This window comes from Heterodontus francisci, unplaced genomic scaffold (assembly GCF_036365525.1).
Source record: "Heterodontus francisci isolate sHetFra1 unplaced genomic scaffold, sHetFra1.hap1 HAP1_SCAFFOLD_405, whole genome shotgun sequence".
Lineage (NCBI taxonomy): Eukaryota > Metazoa > Chordata > Chondrichthyes > Heterodontiformes > Heterodontidae > Heterodontus > Heterodontus francisci.
The window spans coordinates 1,055,967-1,075,722 of NW_027141857.1; the positions used below are offsets into that span (position 1 = coordinate 1,055,967).

Consider the following 19,756-nt stretch of genomic DNA (forward strand, 5'->3'; position numbering starts at 1 on the left):
TGGTTGGGGAGTCTGAGAGTACTCCAGGGGGAGCAGACAGATTGCAGGGCGGGTGCTGGATTACTGGATAGCTTTGGTCTGGGAGGAAGAACTCCAGCTTCTGCTGGGCCACAAGCAGTGCTACCAAAGGCACTTAGCTGATGGATTCAGCCCCTCTCGCCTCCTTTAAGCTGCCGAGTTTCCTGAGGTCTGCGAAATCTGCCTTCTTGTGGTTAAAAATGGAATGGCTGTTACCGTTCCAGATTTTTTTTGTGTTTTACATGACGCCAGCCCACCCTTTTTAGGAGTTAAAATTTAGACCATAAAAAGTAAAAGGAATCAAAGGATGGGGAGGGCAGATTAGGGACGAAGATTAGATCTTCTTGTGGAGCAGAGAGCATGGCTGAAATACTAAATATATACATTAGGAATATGTTGTAGAGGCAATAACAAACGTGGCTTAAAAATGGTGAGGACTATGCGCTTAATATTCAAGGATACAAAATGTTCAGAAAAGATAGGAAAGGAATAAAGGGAGGGGTGGCAGTATGGATTGGAGAAGAGATTGTAGTGTTGGAAAGAGAGGATGTGCTTGAGGGGGCAAAGACAGAATCCATTTGGTTAGAGTTGAAGAGCAAAAGGGTTTGATCACGGAGCTGGGGGTATTCTATAGGCCTCCAAATAGTGAGAGATACAGGAGCAAATCTGCAGGGAAATCAGAGAGATGTGCAGGAACTATAGAGTGGTGATATTGGGGGACTTTCATCACCCAAATATTGATTGGGACAATGTTAGAGTAAAGGATAAGGAGGGGGAGGAATTTCTGAAATGTGTTCAGGAGAACTTCCTTGACCGGTTTGTTCTCGGTGCAACTAGGAAAGAGGCATTGCTGGATCTGGTGCTGGGAAATGAGGAGGGCCAAGTGGACCAAGTGTCTGTGGGGGAGCACTTGGGTAAGAGTGATCATTGTTCATAAGATTTAGATTGGTAATGGAGAAGAGCAAGGACCAATCTAAAGCAGAACTTCTAAATTGGAAGATGGCTAACTTCAATGGGATGAGAGGGAATCTAGCCAGAGTAAAATAGAACCAAAGACTGACAAGAAAAAACTGTAACAGACCAATGGGTGATCTTTAAGGAGGAGATGTTTCAGGTACAGGCTTGGTACATTCCAACAAGGGCGTAAGGTAGGGGAACCAAAGCTAGGGATCATAGAAATATAGAAAATATGAGCAGGAATAGGCCATTCGGCCCTTCAGACCTGCTGCATCATTCATAAAAGATCATGGCTGATCGTCCAATTCAGTACCCTGTACCTGCTTTCTCCCCATATCCTTCAATCCCTTTGGCATTAAGAAATATATCTATCCCCTTCTTGAATATATTTAATGACTTGGCCTCACTGCCCTCTGCAGTAGAGAATTCTACAGGTTCACCACCCTCTGAGTGAAAAAATTTTTCCCCATCTTGGTTCTAAATGGCATACCCCGTATCATGAGACTGTGACCCCTGGTTCTGGACCCCCCCCCCCCAGCCATCGGGAACATCCTCCCTGCATCAAGCTCCTTGGATGACAAGAGAGATAGAGAACAGGAGGGTGCATGATGCATGTCAGGTGAATTCTTCAAGCAAGAACCAGGACAAATACAATAAGTTAACAGGGGAGGGGGAAGAGGAAAATAACACTGGCAAAGAGAGAATGAGAATAGAATGGCAGTCAACATAAACGGGAATCCAAAAATCTTCTACCGGCATGTAAAGAGTAAACAGGTAGTATGAGGCAGCGAGGGACTTATTAGGTGTTCCAGGTGGTGTATAAGATGGCTATTGCCAAAAGCCTTCAATCACATATCATGACATCAAAGGTCACATGTGTACAGCAAGCCAAAGTGTACAAAATATCCAAACATCCCCTTTTTCATTAAAAAATTGCATTTACAATGCTAATAAAAAAAATTAGAGGGACCAGTCCATTTGCACACTGGTAAACGAGAAACACTTAATATATTTGGCAAAACCCACAAAGATGTACCAACAATTTCTGTCTTTACTTAATTGAAAGTCCATTCGGAACCGTAGTGAGCTCCCGTCACGCTCCAAACTGCACCGCCGTCACGCACCAAACTGCACCGCCGTCACGCACCAAATTGCACCGCCGTCACGCTCCAAACTGCACCGCTGTCACGCACCAAACTGCACCGCCGTCACGCACCAAATTGCACCGCCGTCACGCACCAAATTGCACCGCCGTCACGCTCCAAACTGCACCGCCGTCACGCTCCAAACTGCACCGCCGTCACGCACCAAACTGCACCGCCGTCACGCACCAAATTGCACCGCCGTCACGCTCCAAACTGCACCGCCGTCACGCTCCAAACTGCACCGCCGTCACGCTCCAAACTGCACCGCCGTCACGCACCAAACTGCACAGTCGTCACGCTCCAAACTGCACCGCCGTCACGCTCCAAACTGCACCGCCGTCACGCACCAAATTGCACCGCCGTCACGCTCCAAACTGCACCGCCGTCACGCTCCAAACTGCACCGCCGTCACGCTCCAAACTGCACCGCCGTCACGCTCCAAACTGCACCGCCGTCACGCACCAAACTGCACCGCCGTCACGCTCCAAACTGCACCGCCGTCACGCTCCAAACTGCACCGCCGTCACGCTCCAAACTGCACCGCCGTCACGCACCAAACTGCACAGTCGTCACGCTCCAAACTGCACCGCCGTCACGTTCCAAACTGCACAGTCGTCACGCACCAAACTGCACAGTCGTCACGCTCCAAACTGCACCGCCGTCACGCTCCAAATTGCACTGCCGTCACGCTCCAAACTGCACCGCCGTCACGCTCCAAACTGCACCGCCGTCACGCACCAAACTGCACCGCCGTCACGCTCCAAACTGCACCGCCGTCACGCTCCAAACTGCACCGCCGTCACGCTCCAAACTGCACCGCCGTCACGCTCCAAACTGCACCGCCGTCACGCTCCAAACTGCACAGTCGTCACGCTCCAAACTGCACCGCCGTCACGCTCCAAACTGCACCGCCGTCACGCTCCAAACTGCACCGCCGTCACGCTCCAAACTGCACCGCCGTCACGCTCCAAACTGCACAGTCGTCACGCTCCAAACTGCACCGCCGTCACGCTCCAAACTGCACCGCCGTCACGTTCCAAACTGCACCGCCGTCACGTTCCAAACTGCACAGTCGTCAGTCCAAGCACGACTCTGGAATGTCCAACTCTGAGGCATATCAACAGAGGCTCTGTTTGATAATTTGATAATCTTTCCTTTGGGAGTCGTCTTTCCACCTCTGAATCCCCCAAATCCATCCCATCCTCTTCTTACTCTTCCAAAGCCTCGCCCACTTTGCTGGGTTTCACCCTTCGGTTTAACAAAGTCACGTCATTTTGCATCCACCAATTTCTCCATTTTCCACCGTTTTCCTTCGCTGTTTTTGCATCTTATTCTGATGGGAAAACCACAAAGCCAAAACCTTTCCATCTTCCAGATTTTCTCTCTGTTGCAATTCGAGCAGCTCCTTTAAAAGCTGCTTTTAAAGTTTCTTCAGTTGTGACATCAAAAGGCCACGAACAAACAATGTCTGACTGGGACCAACATCACTTCTTGGTTGCTGAAATCCAACCTCACAGTTTTCCTTCCAATCTTTGTATTGCTGTGATTCTCAAGAGCTTGTTTAGTATCCTCAATAGATTCAAATTTAACAAATGTAAATCCTTTTGGTCTGCCAGTCTTTTCTGGTATTATATTCAATGATGCTTTTCAAAACTACTCTGAAGGGTTTCTTCTGTTGCCGAATCTGCCAAGTTATTTACAATGAGTCTATAAGAATCTGGTTGCATTTGTCAACCCTCTACATTTAACACACTCCTATTGCCAGTGAAATCAGGAACGATGGCTCTGCCCTCAACGTCAGTGCCTTGTTTCTGTTCCAGTGCTGTATCTGCAGCTGCTTCATTTTCAAATTCAATACAGGCAATGCTCTGAATCCCTGAACCATTCCGAAAAGCAGGAATTCTCATGTTAATAGTATCCTCAAAAATCTGAGGTGATCCTGAATTATCCTGAATGGGCAATTTTTGACAAACAAAGTCTTGCAGCCCCTTTCTCTTTTGCTATCTGCATTCCTTTCCTGGCTGTGTGTTTTGTCAAGTTTGACTGCAAATCCCAGCATGTTGTTTCCATTGAATTACATATGAACAGACAAATTAGGAGCAGGGGGAGGCCACTCGGCCCCTCCAGCCTGCTCCACCATTCAGTAAGATCATGGCTGATCTGATTGTAACCTCAACTCTACATTCCTGCCTACCCCCGATAACTTTTCACCTTCTTGCTTATCAAGAATCTATCTACCTCTGCCTCAAAAATATTCAAAGACTCTGCTTCCACTACCTTTTGTGGAAGAGAATTCCAAAGACTCATGACCCTCTGAGAGAAAAAAATTCTCCTCATCTCTGCCTTAAATGGGCGACCCCTTATTTTTAAACAGTGACCCCAGTTCTAGATTCTTCCACAAGAGGAAACATCCTTTCTACATCCACCCTGTCAAGACCCCTCAGGATCTTGTATGTTTCAATCAATATGTTGTGCCCGACTCCGCCCTGCCACAGCTCATCTGCTGAAACCCTCATTCTCACCATTTAGATAATATGCTTTTTTTATTCTTGCTGCCAAAGTGGACAATTTCACACTTTCCTACATTATATTCCATTTGCCAGATCTTTGCCCACTCACTTAACCTATCTATATCCATTTGTAGCCTCCTTATGTCCTCTTCACAACTTACTTTCCTACATATCTTTGTGTCATCTGAAAATTTAGCAACCGTACCTTCGGTCCTTTCATCTAAGTCATTTATATAAATTGTAAAAAGTTGAGGCCCCAGCACAGATCCCTGTGATACACCATTCGTTACATCTTGCCAACCAGAAAATTACCCATTTATGCCTACTCTCTGTTTCATGTTAGCTAGCCAATCTTCTATCCATGCCAAAATGTTACCCCCCACTATTTAAAAAAGGAGGTAGAGAGAAAACAGGGAATTATAGACCGGTTAGCCTGACATCAGTAGTGGGGAAAACGCTAGAGTCCATTATAAAAGATGTAACAGCAGAGCACTTGGAAAACAGTGACAGGATCGGACAAAGTCAACATGGATTTACGAAAGGGAAATCATGCTGGTCAAATCTACTGGAATTTTTTGAGGATGTAACTAGTAGAATAGATAAGGGAGAACCAGTGGATGTGGCATATTTGAACTTTCAGAAGGCTTTTGATAACATCCCACATAAGAGATTAACATGCAAAATTAAAGCATGTAGGATTGGGGGTAAGGTACTGACATGGATAGAGAACTGGTTGGCAGACAGGAAACAAAGAGTAGGAATAAGTGGGTCTTTTTCCGAGTGGCAGGCAGTGACTAGTGGGGTACTGCAGGGATCAGTGCTAGGACCCCAGCTATTCACAATATATATTAATGATATAGATGAGGGAAATAAAAGTTTGCAGATGACACAAAGCTGGGTGAGAGTGTGAGCTGTGAGGAAGATGCAGAGAAGCTCCAGTGTGATTTGGACAGGTTGAGTGAGTGGGCAAATACATGGCAGATGCAGTATAATGTGGATAAGTGTGAGGTTATCCACTTTGGCAAAAACAGAAAGGCAGATTATTATCTGAACGGTGATAGATTGGGGAAGGGGGAGGTGCAGCAAGATCTGGGTGTCCTTGTGCACCAGTCGCTGAAAGTAAACATGCAGGTGCAGCAGGCAGTTAAGAAGGCAAATGGTATGTTGGCATTCATAGTGAGAGGATTCGAGTACAGGAGCAAGGATGTCTTGCTGCAATTATACAGGGTCTTGGTGAGACCACATCTGGAGTATTGTAGTCAACACCACCACCTGCAAGTTCCCCTCCAAGTCACACACCATCCTGACTTGGAACTATATCACTGTTCCTTCACTGTCACTGGGTCAAAATCCTGGAACTCCCTTCCTATCAGCACTGTGAGTGTACCTACCCCACATGGACTGCAGCGGTTCAAGAAGGCAGCTCACCACCACCTTCTCAAGGGCAATTAGGGATGGGCAATAAATGCTGGCCTGGCCAGCGACGCCCACATCCCATGAATGGATAAAAAAAATTACAAGGTTAGGTTGGAGAAGCTGTGGTTGTTCTCCTTGGAGCAAAGGAGATTGAGGGGAGATTTGATAGAGGTGTACAAGATTATGACAGGTTTAGGCACGGTAGATGAAGAAAAGCTGTTCCCATTAACTGATCGTACAAGGACTAGGGGACACAAATTTAAGGTTTTGGGCAAGAGATACAGAGAAGGATGTGAGGAAGAACGTTTTTCCACTGTGAGTGGTAATGACCTGGAGCTCACTGCCAACGAGGGTGGTGGAAGTGGAGACGATGAATGATTGCAAAAGAAAATTGGATGGGCACTTGGGGGAAATAAACTTCCAGAGATACGAAGATAGAGCGAGGGAATGGGACTGATTGGAATGCTCTATAGAGAGCCGCCATGGACTCGATGTGGTGAATAGCCTCCCTCTGTGCCATAATGATTCTTTGACTCTCTTCTGTTGCATCTGTCTTCAAGAGAGGAGGACACTGCCAATAATCAGATATGTCGAGCAAAGAGACAACGCAGGCACAATGGGCAGAATGGCCTTTCTGAGGGCATTACTATGGAAGCATAAGCCACAGTCTGGAGCTGTGTTTGAACCACATACCTTATCAAACGTCGTCAGCAGCACATGAGAGTGTCCAAGATGCTCTGGAATGGAGAAATCAACAAAACCAAGTGAGCACCATGAGGCAGCGAGTGAACAGAGACCCCAGACCCACCCCCAGAGAGAGGCCCCACCCCCAGAGAGAGGCCCCACCCCCAGAGAGAGGGCCCACCCCCAGAGAGAGGGCCCACCCCCAGAGAGAGGCCCCACCCCCAGAGAGAGGGCCCCGCCCCCAGAGAGAGGGCCCCGCCCCCAGAGAGAGGCCGCGCCCCCAGAGAGAGGGCCCCGCCCCCAGAGAGAGGCCCCGCCCCCAGAGAGAGGCCCCACCCCCAGAGAGAGGCCCACCCCCAGAGAGAGGCCCCCACCCCCAGAGAGAGGCCCCCGCCCCCAGAGAGAGGCCCCGCCCCCAGAGAGAGGCCCCGCCCCCAGAGAGAGGCCCCCACCCCCAGAGAGAGGCCCCCACCCCCAGAGAGAGGCCCCGCCCCCAGAGAGAGGCCCCGCCCCCAGAGAGAGGGCCCCACCCCCAGAGAGAGGGCCCCACCCCCAGAGAGAGGGCCCCGCCCCCAGAGAGAGGCCGCGCCCCCAGAGAGAGGGCCCTGCCCCCAGAGAGAGGGCCCCGCCCCCAGAGAGAGGGCCCCGCCCCCAGAGAGAGGCCCCGCCCCCAGAGAGAGGCCCCCACCCCCAGAGAGAGGCCCCACCCCCAGAGAGAGGCCCACCCCCAGAGAGAGGCCCCCACCCCCAGAGAGAGGCCCCACCCCCAGAGAGAGGCCCCGCCCCCAGAGAGAGGCCCCGCCCCCAGAGGCCCCCACCCCCAGAGAGAGGCCCCCACCCCCAGAGAGAGGCCCCCACCCCCAGAGAGAGGCCCCCACCCCAGAGAGAGGCCCCCGCCCCCAGAGAGAGGGCCCCGCCCCCAGAGAGAGGGCCCCGCCCCCAGAGAGAGGGCCCCGCCCCCAGAGAAAGGAGCCACACCTGCACAGAGAGTGCACCACCATGGGAGAAAGGGCCACATCCCTAGAAAGAAGGCCCCACCCCCAGAGACAGGGCCCCCTCCCCCAGTGCAGGGCCCTTTCCCAGCATTTCAGTGCCAGTGAGGTGTAGCTGGGAAGCTGGGTTGAGTATCAGGATCTAATGCTGATTGCAGCCTGTGTGCTTACCCTCTCCTTCATCCACCACAGCGTGAATCACCATCGGGTAAACAGCACGATCACCATCCATCACCAGCTAGTGGGGAAAGTACAGCACAGAATGTGGTCAGAACATTCCTGCCTGCAAGTTCAGGTGAGGGGGGATCTGAGCCCCATGTCCACCTACTCTGACCCTTCCCCAGCCCTCGGACCAGCAAGAATGGGATCTGCTGCCGGAATAGTCCTAGGAGGAGGATACAGTGTGTTTCCAGGTTAGAGAGAGGAGAGGAGAGGAGATGTGTATTCGCAGGGTTCAATGTTATCAGAGCTTTGATAAGGTAAATGTGGAAAACTATTTTCACTGATTGTTTTAAATTCAGGCACTGACTCTCTGAGAGAGTGAGAGTTAGGAGCAGGATTTAAAAATATTTACTCAGACATTTTGCTAAGATATGGAACAGAAACAGAATCGATAACAGTTTCTAGGAAAAAGGGGTAAATATTTGAAGGAATGTAAATTTGTTTTATTCCTTCCTGGAGCAGGGGTGTTGCTGGTTAGGCTGCCTTTATTACCCATCTGTGGTTGTCCTTGTGAAGATGGTGGTGAGTCTGTCGTGGTTTACAGACAAACGATAGGCTGGATTTTATGGAGGAGGTGAGGCTGCCGGTGCCGACCTGGAATGGTGGGAGAACCCTCGCCTCGGCCTTTCTCTGCCTCCTGGACAATATCGTCCATTTCGGGGCGAGGTTTCCAGAGCCGGGATCTCCATCCCTTTAAAGATGGGGATTCCGCCTCCGAGAGCTGCCGGCCAATCACAGGGGAGGCCAATCACAGGGGCGGCCAATCACAGGGGCAACGGCTCAGCAGTATCGGCAGCACCACCAGGAGCTGTGGATTTGCATGAACTCAAAGGCCTTGGGCCCAGGCCAGGTCTGGAACCCTAGAATAAAGGTAAGTGAGGTGTGGTTGCCAGGGCCAGTCCAGAAGGCCCCGGCAAATGGGGCTTGGGGCGGGGAGGGGCAGGGGGGTGGGTGGTAGTAGGTGGTCGTAAAGTCCAGGGGGAGGGGATCCTAGTAGGTGCACTGTTTCCTGGCTTGGGTCACAGATTGCCCACAGAGGATGGACCCGCCCCCCCAAGCGCAGCGAGGGCACCTCGTATTACAAGGCCCACCCCCCGACCTGCTAGTTAAATCCCAGCGGTGGAGGAAAGAGGCCTTTAATTGGCTGTTAATAGGCCACTTAAGGGCCTCAACTGGACTCTGGGTGGGAAGGCCGTCATCCCACCCACCGGGAAAATCACTTGGTGACGGGGCGGTGAAGGGTGCTCTGCACTGCCCCCGCGCACCCCACCACCCGTCACAGATCTCTGTGCCCTCCGCCTCCAACGCTGCCTCGGGGGGGTTCACGAAATCCAGCCTGGACTATCTCACTAACCCCATTTCAGCAGGCATATAAGAGTCAACCTCGTTGGTGTTGCTGTGGGATTGAAGTCACATATAGAATTAGATTGGGTAAGGATACGTCAGTGAACCAGTTGAGATTTTACAACAATCCAACAGTTTCATAGTCTCTGTTACTGAAACCAGCTTTCTATTTCCAGATTTTATCTGTGTGTGGGCAAGGGGGCAAGCGGAAGGGAATGGAAGTAAAGGGATAGTTCTTTCAGAGAGACAGCACAGGCTCAATGGGCCAAATGGTCTCGTATTATGGTGTAAGATTCTGACTCGAGTTCAGTTGGTCAGTGATCTGTGATTCCCCGACTCACACAGCACAATGAGGCTGTAACTCTCTAATTCTAATCACTGAATATTATAAACAGCCCATGCTGGGTCACGATAATCTTAAAAGATAGCAAATGGCCAAACTCTAAACCAGCAGTAAATTATTTAAATAATGCTAATGTATTATTTAAATAATACAGAAAGAGAGAGTATGAGGCAGAAAGAGAAAGCAAGAAGGAGAGAGAGAGAAGAAAGGAATGAGAGAGAAGGGGAGATACCAAAGCAGTGGCGGAAGAGAGGAGAGAGAACATATGAACATACAACTTAGGAGCAGGAGTCGGCCATTCGGCCCCTCGAGCCTGCTCTGCCATTTAATAAGATCATGGCTGATCGGATTGTGGCCTCAACTCCGCTTTCCCACCTACCCCCGAACTCCTTTGATTCCCTTGTTAGTCAAGAATTTATCTACCTCTGCCTTAAAAATATTCAATGATCCTGCCTCCACCGCTCTCTGGGCAAGAGAGTTGTAAAGACTCACAATCCTCAGAGAGAAAAAAATTCTCCTCATCTCTGTCTTAAATGAAAGAGGGAGAGAAGGAATGAAAGTCTTCCACTTCTAGAGCCTTGTCTCCCGTGATTTATCCTGGTCGCACTTCACCACCTTGGTGTCATATTTGACCCTGAGATGAGCTGCTGACCTCATTACATCACTCGATTTCGCCCCTGTCTCAGCTCATTGGCTGCTAAAATTCTCATCCATGCCTTCATTACCTCTAGATTTACTCTCCTGGCTGGTAAGAACACAGGAAATAGGAGTAGGCCATTCAGCCCATCGAGCCTGCTCCGCCATTCAGTACGATCATGGCTGATCCCAGGATTCAATTCCATTTTCCTGTCCGCTCCCCATATCCCTTGGTTCCCTACGAGACCAAAAGTCTATCTATCCCAGCCTTAAATATATTCAACAATGGAGATCCACAACCCTCTGGGATAGAGAATTCCAAAGATTCACAACCCTTTGAGGTGAAGAAATTTCTCCTCATCTCAGTCCTGAATGATTGGCCCCTTATCCTGAGACTGTGTCCCCATGTTCTAGATTCCCTGACCAGTGGGAACAATCTCTCAGTTTCTACCCTATCAAACCCTTTCAGAATCTTTTACATTTCAATGAGATCACCTCTCATTCTTCTAAACTCCAGAGAATACAGACCCAGTTTACTCAGCCTATCATCATCCCAGGATCTAATCTACTGAACCTTCGCTGTACTGCCTCCAATGCAAGTATATCCTTACTTGTAGTAAGACTTCTTTATTCCTGTATCCCAATCCCTTTGCAATAAAGGCCAACGTGCCATTTGCCTTCCTAATTGCTTGCTGTACCTGCATGCTAACTTTCTGCGTTCCTTGTACAAGCACACCCAAGGCTCTCTGAACATCAACACTTACCAGTTCTGCTTTTCTATTGTTACGACCAAAGTGAACAACTTCACACTTCCCTACATTATACTCCATTTGCCACCTTGTTGTCCACTCACTTAACCTGTCTATATTTCTTTGCAGCCTCTCTGTGTCCTCCCTGCAGTTTACCTTTCCACCGAGCTTTGTATCGTCAGCAAACTTAGATACATTACTCTCAGTTTCTTCATCCAAGTCATTAATATAGATTGTAAATAGCTGAGGCCCCAGCACTGATCCTTGCGGCACCCCACTATTCACTGCCTGCCAACTTGAAAATGTCCCATTTATGCCCACTCTCTGCTTCCTGTCTGTTAACCAATCCTCTATCCACACTAATATATTACCCCCAACACCATCAGCCCTGATCTTGCCCATCAATCTTTTATGTGGCACCTTATCGAATGCCTTTTGGAAATCCAGGTATACCGCATCGACAGGTTCCCCTTTATCTATCCTACTAATTACATCCTCAAAAAACTCCAATTTCCCTTTCGTAAAATCATGTTGACTTGTTCTAACCATACTTATGATTTTCTGAGTGCATTTAGACTTCCTGAACAGATTCCAGTGTTTTCCTGAGGACTGATGTCAGACTAACTAGTGTGTAGCTCCCTGTTTTCTCCCTCCTTTCTTGAATAGCAGTGTCACATTTGCGAACTTCCAATCCACTGGGACCATTCTAGAATCTAGAGAAGTTTGGAAAATTATAATCAGTGCATCCACTATCTCCGCAGCTCCCTGTGATAGAGCCCGAGAATGTAGGTCATCAAAGAACAAAGAACAGTACAGCACAGGAACAGTCCATTCGGACCTCCAAGCCTGCGCTGATCTTGATGCCTGCATAAACTAAAACCTTCTGCACTTCCGGGGTCCGTATCCCTCTATTCCCTTCCTATTCATGTATTTGTCAAGATGCCTCTTAAACGTCGCTATCGTACCTGCTTCCACCACCTCCCCCGGCAGCAAGTTCCAGGCATTCACCACCCTCTGTGTAAAGAACTTGCCTCGCACATCCCCTCTAAACTTTGCCCCTCTCACCTTAAACCTATGTCCCCTAGTAACTGACTCTTCCACCCTGGGAAAAAGCTTCTGACTATCCACTCTGTCCATGCCGCTCATAACTTTGTAAATCTCTATCATGTCGCCCCTCCACCTCCGTCGTTCCAGTGAAAACAATCCGAGTTTATCCAACCTCTCCTCATAGCTAATGCCCTCCAGACCAGGCAACATCCTGGTAAACCTCTTCTGTACCTTCTCCAAAGACTCCACGTCCTTCTGGTAGTGTGGCGACCAGAATTGCATGCAATATTCTAAGTGTGGCCTAACTAAGGTTCTGTACAGCTGCAGCATGACTTGCCAATTTTTATACTCTATGCCCCGACCGATGAAGGCAAGCATGCCGTATGCCTTCTTGACTACCTTATCCACCTGCGTTGCCACTTTCAGTGACCTGTGGACCTGTACACCCAGATCTCTCTGCCTGTCAATACTCGTAAGGGTTCTGCCATTTACTGTATACTTCCCACCTGCATTAGACCTTCCAAAATGCATTACCTCACATTTGTCCGGATTAAACTCCATCTGCCATTTCTCCGCCCAAGTCTCTAACCGATCTATATCCTGCTGTATCCTCTGACAATCCTCATCACTATCCGCAACTCCACCAACCTTTGTGTCGTCCGCAAACTTACTAATCAGACCAGCTACATTTTCCTCCAAATCATTTATATATACTACAAACAGCAAAGGTCCCAGCACTGATCCCTGCGGAACACCACTAGTCACATCCCCCCATTCAGAAAAGCACCCTTCCACTGCTACCCTCTGTCTTCTAAGACCGAGCCAGTTCTGTATCCATCTTGCCAGCTCACCTCTGATCCCGTGTGACTTCACCTTTTGTACCAGTCTGCCATGAGGGACCTTGTCAAAGGCTTTACTGAAGTCCATATAGATAACATTCACTGCCCTTCCTTCATCAATCATCTTCGTCACTTCCTCAAAAAACTCAATCAAATTAGTGAGACATGACCTCCCCTTCACAAAACCATGCTGCCTCTCGCTAATATGTTCATTTGTTTCCAAATGGGAGTAAATCCTGTCCCGAAGAATCCTCTCCAATAATTTCCCTACCACTGGTTCACCGGCCTATAATTTCCTGGATTATCCTTGCTACCCTTCTTAAACAAAGGAACATCATTGGCTATTCTCCAATCCTCTGGGACCTCACCTGTAGCCAATGAGGATGCAAAGATTTCTGTCAAGGCCCCAGCAATTTCTTCCCTTGCCTCCCTCAGTATTCTAGGGTCGATCCCATCAGGCCCTGGGGACTTATCTACCTTAATGTTTTGCAAGACACCCAACACCTCCTCCTTTTTGATAATGAGATGACTGAAACTATCTACACTCCCTTCCCTAGACTCATCATCCACCAAGTCCTTCGCTTTGGTGAATACTGATGCAAAGTACTCATTTAGTACCTCGCCCATTTCCTCTGGCTCCACACATAGATTCCCTCCTCTGTCCTTGAGTGGGTCAACCCTTTCCCTAGTTACCCTCTTGCTCATTATATACGTATAAAAAGCCTTTGGATTTTCCTTAATCCTGTTTGCCAATGACTTTTCATGACCCCTTTTAGCCCTCCTGACTCCTTGCTTAAGTTCCTTTCTGCTGTCTTTATATTCCTCAAGGGATTCATCTATTCCTAGCCTTCCAGCCCTCACAAATGCTTCCTTTCTCTTTTTGACGAGGCTCACAATATCCCACGTTATCCAAGGTTCCCGAAACTTGCCAAACTTTTCCTTCTTCCTCACAGGGACATGCTGGTCCTGGATTCTAATCAACTGACGTTTGAAAGACTCCTACATGTCAGATGTTGATTTACCCTCAAACAGCCGCCCCCAATCTAAATTCTCCAGTTCCTGCCTAATATTGTGATAATTCGCCTTCCCCCAATTTAGCACCTTCACCTGAGGACTACTCTTATCCTTATCCACACGTACCTTAAAACTTATGGAATTATGGTCACTGTTCCCGAAATGCTCCCCTACTGAAACTTCGACCACCTGGCCGGGCTCATTCCCCAATACCAGGTCCAGTACGGCTGTGATATTCTCCTTAACCAGTAATGCAACTCCCCCACCCCTTTTACATCCCCCTCTATCCCGCCTGAAGCTTCTAAATCCTGCAACATTTAGCTGCCAATCCTGTCCTTCCCTCAACCAAGTCTCTGTAATAGCAACAACATCATAGTTCCAAGTACTAATCCAAGCTCTAAGTTCATCTGCCTTACCTGTTATACTTCTTGCATTGAAACAAATGCACTTCAGACCACCAGTCCCGCTGTGCTCCGCAACATCTCCCTGCCTGCTCTTCCTCTTAGTCTTACTGGCCTTATTTACTAGTTCCCCCTCATTTATTTCACTTGCTGTCCTACTGCTCTGGTTCCCACCCCCCTGCCACACTAGTTTAAACCCTCCCGAGTGACGCTAGCAAACCTCGCAGCCAGGATATTTGTGCCCCTCCAGTTTAGATGCAACCCGTCCTCCTTGTACAGGTCCCATCTGTCCCTGAAGAGATCCCAATGGTCCAGATATCTGAAACCCTCCCTCCTACACCAGCTGTTCAGCCATTTGTTTAGCTGCACTATCTTCCTATTTTCCTATTTCTAGCCTCACTGGCACGTGGCACAGGGAGTAATCCCAAGATTACAACCCTAGAGGCCCTGTCTTTTAACTTTCTACCTAACTCCCTAAACTCCCCCTGCAGGACCTCGTCACTCTTCCTGCCTATGTCGTTGGTACCGATGTGTACCACAACATCTGGCATTTCACCCTTCCCCTTCAGAATGCCCCCTGTCCATTCAGAGACATCCTTGACCCTGGCACCAGGGAGGCAACATATCATCCTGGAGTCTCTTTCACGTCCACAGAAGCGCCTATCTGTGCCCCTGACTATAGAATCCCCTATAACTATTGCTCTTCTGCACTTTGTCCCTCCCTGCTGAACAACAGTGCCAGCCGTGGTGCCACTGCTCTGGCTGCTGCTGTTTTCCCCTGATAGGCCATCCCCCCCAACAGTATCCAAAACGGTATACTTGTTAGAGAGGGGGATAGCCACAGGGGATTCCTGCACTGACTGCCTGCCCCTTCTAGCGGTCACCCATCTATCTGCCTGCACCTTGGGTGTAACCACTTCTCTAAAACTCCTGTCTATGACGCTCTCTACCACCTGCATGCTCCTAACTGCATCCAGTTGCCGCTCCAACCGATCCATGCGGTCTGTGAGGAGCTGCAACTGGGTACACTTCCTGCAGATGTAGTCGCCCGGAACGCTGGAAGCGTCACGGACCTCCCACATCTCACAGGTGAAACACTTCACCCCTCTAACTGACATTTCTAACACTAATTAATAAATTAATTTAAAATAAATAAATACTTATTAAATCCTTACTAAATTGTTATAATTAACTATATGGTCCCTAGTGCTAGATTCCTACTTTAAATATTAAATGCTAACTAAATACAGTAATCTCCTCCCTCTGCTTTACTCTACTTATTAATTAATTAGTTAATTCGGGTTTTAATCAATTTTTATCAATGTTTTGTTTTCAAATTCAGTAAAAATTCCCTACCAGCCAATCAGGTCACAGCTATCCTGTGACGTCACTTTCAGTTTTTTTTTACCAGGGGTAAGTATTTTATACTTACCGGTCCGGAACTCTGCCCTCTGAGTCGTCTCCCAGTCAGCTGTGCTCTTTGGAAGCTCTGGGCTCCCCTCACTCTGAGGACAGGTAGGAAATGAAAGGAGCTCCTCGCTCCCTCCTTACCGAACTTCCTCAGTTACCAAACTTCCACTGTAGCACTCGAGTGCAACCCAAGTCAGCACTGTAAGATGGCTCACTTTTATACTGTCTGACTCTCGCCCTTGAAAACTGGTTTAAGCCAATTCTCTAATTAACAAGGTGCAGCTGCAAGCAGAGCCTGAGTGAATCCTGTTTAAAGCTGGTCTAAAACTCACCTTCTCCAACCCTAACAGCAACTGTTAAATTACTCTGCTAAATAAAAGACAGATTAGATTTAAGATAAAATTAACCCTTAATTATCCTCAGTTACCAAACTTCCACTATAGCACTCTAATGCAACCCAAGTCAGCACTCCAGTGCCTGGGGTTTTGTCAGATTTTGAGTTTTTCCAGTACATTTCTCTGCTGATATTAATTATCTTAAATTCCTCACTCTGATTAGTACCTAGGTTACTGTCTATTTCTGGTCGGTAATTTGCATCTTCAACTGTGAACTGAGACGCAAAATAATTGTTCAATGTCTTTGCCATTTTCTCATTCCCCATGATAATTTCTCCTGTCTCTGCTTCTGAGGGACCGATGTTTACTTTAGCTACTCTCTTCCTTTTTATATACTTGTAAAGGCTCTTATAATCTGTTTTTATATTTCTGGCTAGTTTACTCTCATATTCTATTGGACTCCCACATTCTACCCTTCGAAACCACAGGTCATCCAAAACTCTGTTGCCTCTGTCCTAATTCACATCAAGCCCCGTTCACCTATCACCCCTGTGCTCCTTGAACAACATTGGCTCCCAGTCAAGCAACACATCAATTTTAAAATTCACATCTTTATTTTTAAATCCTTCCATGGTCTTGCCCCTTCCCTGTCTCTGTAATCTCCCCCAGCCCCACAATCCTCCGAGATTATCTGCATTCCTCTAATTCAGCTCTTTTCTAATTGGAGTTAAAATTTTAAACTGGTGTCTAGAATAACAGGGAGGGATATAGGAACTCATTAACATATTCACAATTCTCACCTCCTCTTCCATCCAGTCAGATGGGTCGATGGTGTGGGAGGGCAAACAGAACTGCTGAGACACGCCACGCTTATAGTGCACAGTTTCAGATTGCAGTGAGCGGTCTTTAGCTGTGTAACTTAAAAGACCCAGATTAGAAAAACATAGGAAACACACAGAGTAACACACAGCATGTTATTAGAGAGATTAAACCCTGGTGTTTATACACAGAGTAACACACAGCATGTTATTAGAGAGATTAAACCCTGGTGTAAACACACAGAGTAACACACAGCATGTTATTAGAGAGATTAAACCCTGGTGTAAACACACAGAGTAACACACAGCATGTTATGAGAGAGATTAAACCCTGTTATAAACACACAGAGTAACACACAGCATGTTATTAGAGAGATTAAACCCTGGTGTTTATACACAGAGTAACACGCAGCATGTTATTAGAGAGATTAAACCCTGGTGTAAACACACAGAGTAACACACAGCATGTTATTAGAGAGATTAAACCCTGGTGTTTATACACAGAGTAACACACAGCATGTTATTAGAGAGATTAAACCCTGGTGTTTATACACAGAGTAACACACAGCATGTTATTAGAGAGATTAAACCCTGTTATAAACACACAGAGTAACACACAGCATGTTATTAGAGAGATTAAACCCTGGTGTTTATACACAGAGTAACACACAGCATGTTATTAGAGAGATTAAACCCTGTTATAAACACACAGAGTAACACACAGCATGTTATTAGAGAGATTAAACCCTGTTATAAACACACAGAGTAACACACAGCATGTTATTAGAGAGATTAAACCCTGGTGTTTATACACAGAGTAACACACAGCATGTTATTAGAGAGATTAAACCCTGGTGTAAACACACAGAGTAACACACAGCATGTTATTAGAGAGATTAAACCCTGGTGTAAACACACAGAGTAACACACAGCATGTTATTAGAGAGATTAAACCCTGGTGTTTATACACAGAGTAACACGCAGCATGTTATTAGAGAGATTAAACCCTGGTGTAAACACACAGAGTAACACACAGCATGTTATTAGAGAGATTAAACCCTGGTGTTTATACACAGAGTAACACACAGCATGTTATTAGAGAGATTAAACCCTGGTGTTTATACACAGAGTAACACACAGCATGTTATTAGAGAGATTAAACCCTGTTATAAACACACAGAGTAACACACAGCATGTTATTAGAGAGATTAAACCCTGGTGTTTATACACAGAGTAACACACAGCATGTTATTAGAGAGATTAAACCCTGTTATAAACACACAGAGTAACACACAGCATGTTATTAGAGAGATTAAACCCTGGTGTAAACACACAGAGTAACACACAGCATGTTATTAGAGAGATTAAACCCTGGTGTAAACACACAGAGTAACACACAGCATGTTATTAGAGAGATTAAACCCTGGTGTTTATACACAGAGTAACACACAGCATGTTATTAGAGAGATTAAACCCTGTTATAAACACACAGAGTAACACACAGCATGTTATTAGAGAGATTAAACCCTGGTGTAAACACACAGAGTAACACACAGCATGTTATTAGAGAGATTAAACCCTGGTGTTTATACACAGAGTAACACACAGCATGTTATTAGAGAGATTAAACCCTGGTGTTTATACACAGAGTAACACACAGCATGTTATTAGAGAGATTAAACCCTGTTATAAACACACAGAGTAACACACAGCATGTTATTAGAGAGATTAAACCCTGGTGTTTATACACAGAGTAACACACAGCATGTTATTAGAGAGATTAAACCCTGTTATAAACACACAGAGTAACACACAGCATGTTATTAGAGAGATTAAACCCTGGTGTAAACACACAGAGTAACACACAGCATGTTATTAGAGAGATTAAACCCTGGTGTAAACACACAGAGTAACACACAGCATGTTATTAGAGAGATTAAACCCTGGTGTTTATACACAGAGTAACACACAGCATGTTATTAGAGAGATTAAACCCTGTTATAAACACACAGAGTAACACACAGCATGTTATTAGAGAGATTAAACCCTGGTGTTTATACACAGAGTAACACACAGCATGTTATTAGAGAGATTAAACCCTGGTGTAAACACACAGAGTAACACACAGCATGTTATTAGAGAGATTAAACCCTGGTGTTTATACACAGAGTAACACACAGCATGTTATTAGAGAGATTAAACCCTGTTATAAACACACAGAGTAACACACAGCATGTTATTAGAGAGATTAAACCCTGGTGTTTATACACAGAGTAACACACAGCATGTTATTAGAGAGATTAAACCCTGGTGTAAACACACAGAGTAACACACAGCATGTTATTAGAGAGATTAAACCCTGGTGTAAACACACAGAGTAACACACAGCATGTTATTAGAGAGATTAAACCCTGGTGTAAACACACAGAGTAACACACAGCATGTTATTAGAGAGATTAAACCCTGTTATAAACACACAGAGTAACACACAGCATGTTATTAGAGAGATTAAACCCTGGTGTTTATACACAGAGTAACACACAGCATGTTATTAGAGAGATTAAACCCTGTTATAAACACACAGAGTAACACACAGCATGTTATTAGAGAGATTAAACCCTGGTGTTTATACACAGAGTAACACACAGCATGTTATTAGAGAGATTAAACCCTGGTGTAAACACACAGAGTAACACACAGCATGTTATTAGAGAGATTAAACCCTGGTGTAAACACACAGAGTAACACACAGCATGTTATTAGAGAGATTAAACCCTGGTGTAAACACACAGAGTAACACACAGCATGTTATTAGAGAGATTAAACCCTGGTGTAAACACACAGAGTAACACGCAGCATGTTATTAGAGAGATTAA

The 19,756-nt window shown here is 46.6% G+C and overlaps 1 protein-coding gene across 1 annotated transcript in view; it reads right to left on the minus strand.

Moving 5' to 3' along the window:
• The window catches only part of LOC137365572 (E3 ubiquitin ligase RNF157-like), a 455,910-nt gene that overhangs the window by 250,901 nt on the left and 185,253 nt on the right, over positions 1 to 19,756 (minus strand). Inside the window, exons 5-7 of the mRNA XM_068027950.1 lie at positions 16,863 to 16,980; positions 7,894 to 7,960; positions 6,740 to 6,783 (exon numbers count right to left, since the gene is read on the minus strand). Coding sequence (XP_067884051.1) covers positions 6,740 to 6,783; positions 7,894 to 7,960; positions 16,863 to 16,980 — 229 coding nt within the window. The remainder of the gene's footprint in view (positions 1 to 6,739; positions 6,784 to 7,893; positions 7,961 to 16,862; positions 16,981 to 19,756) is intronic.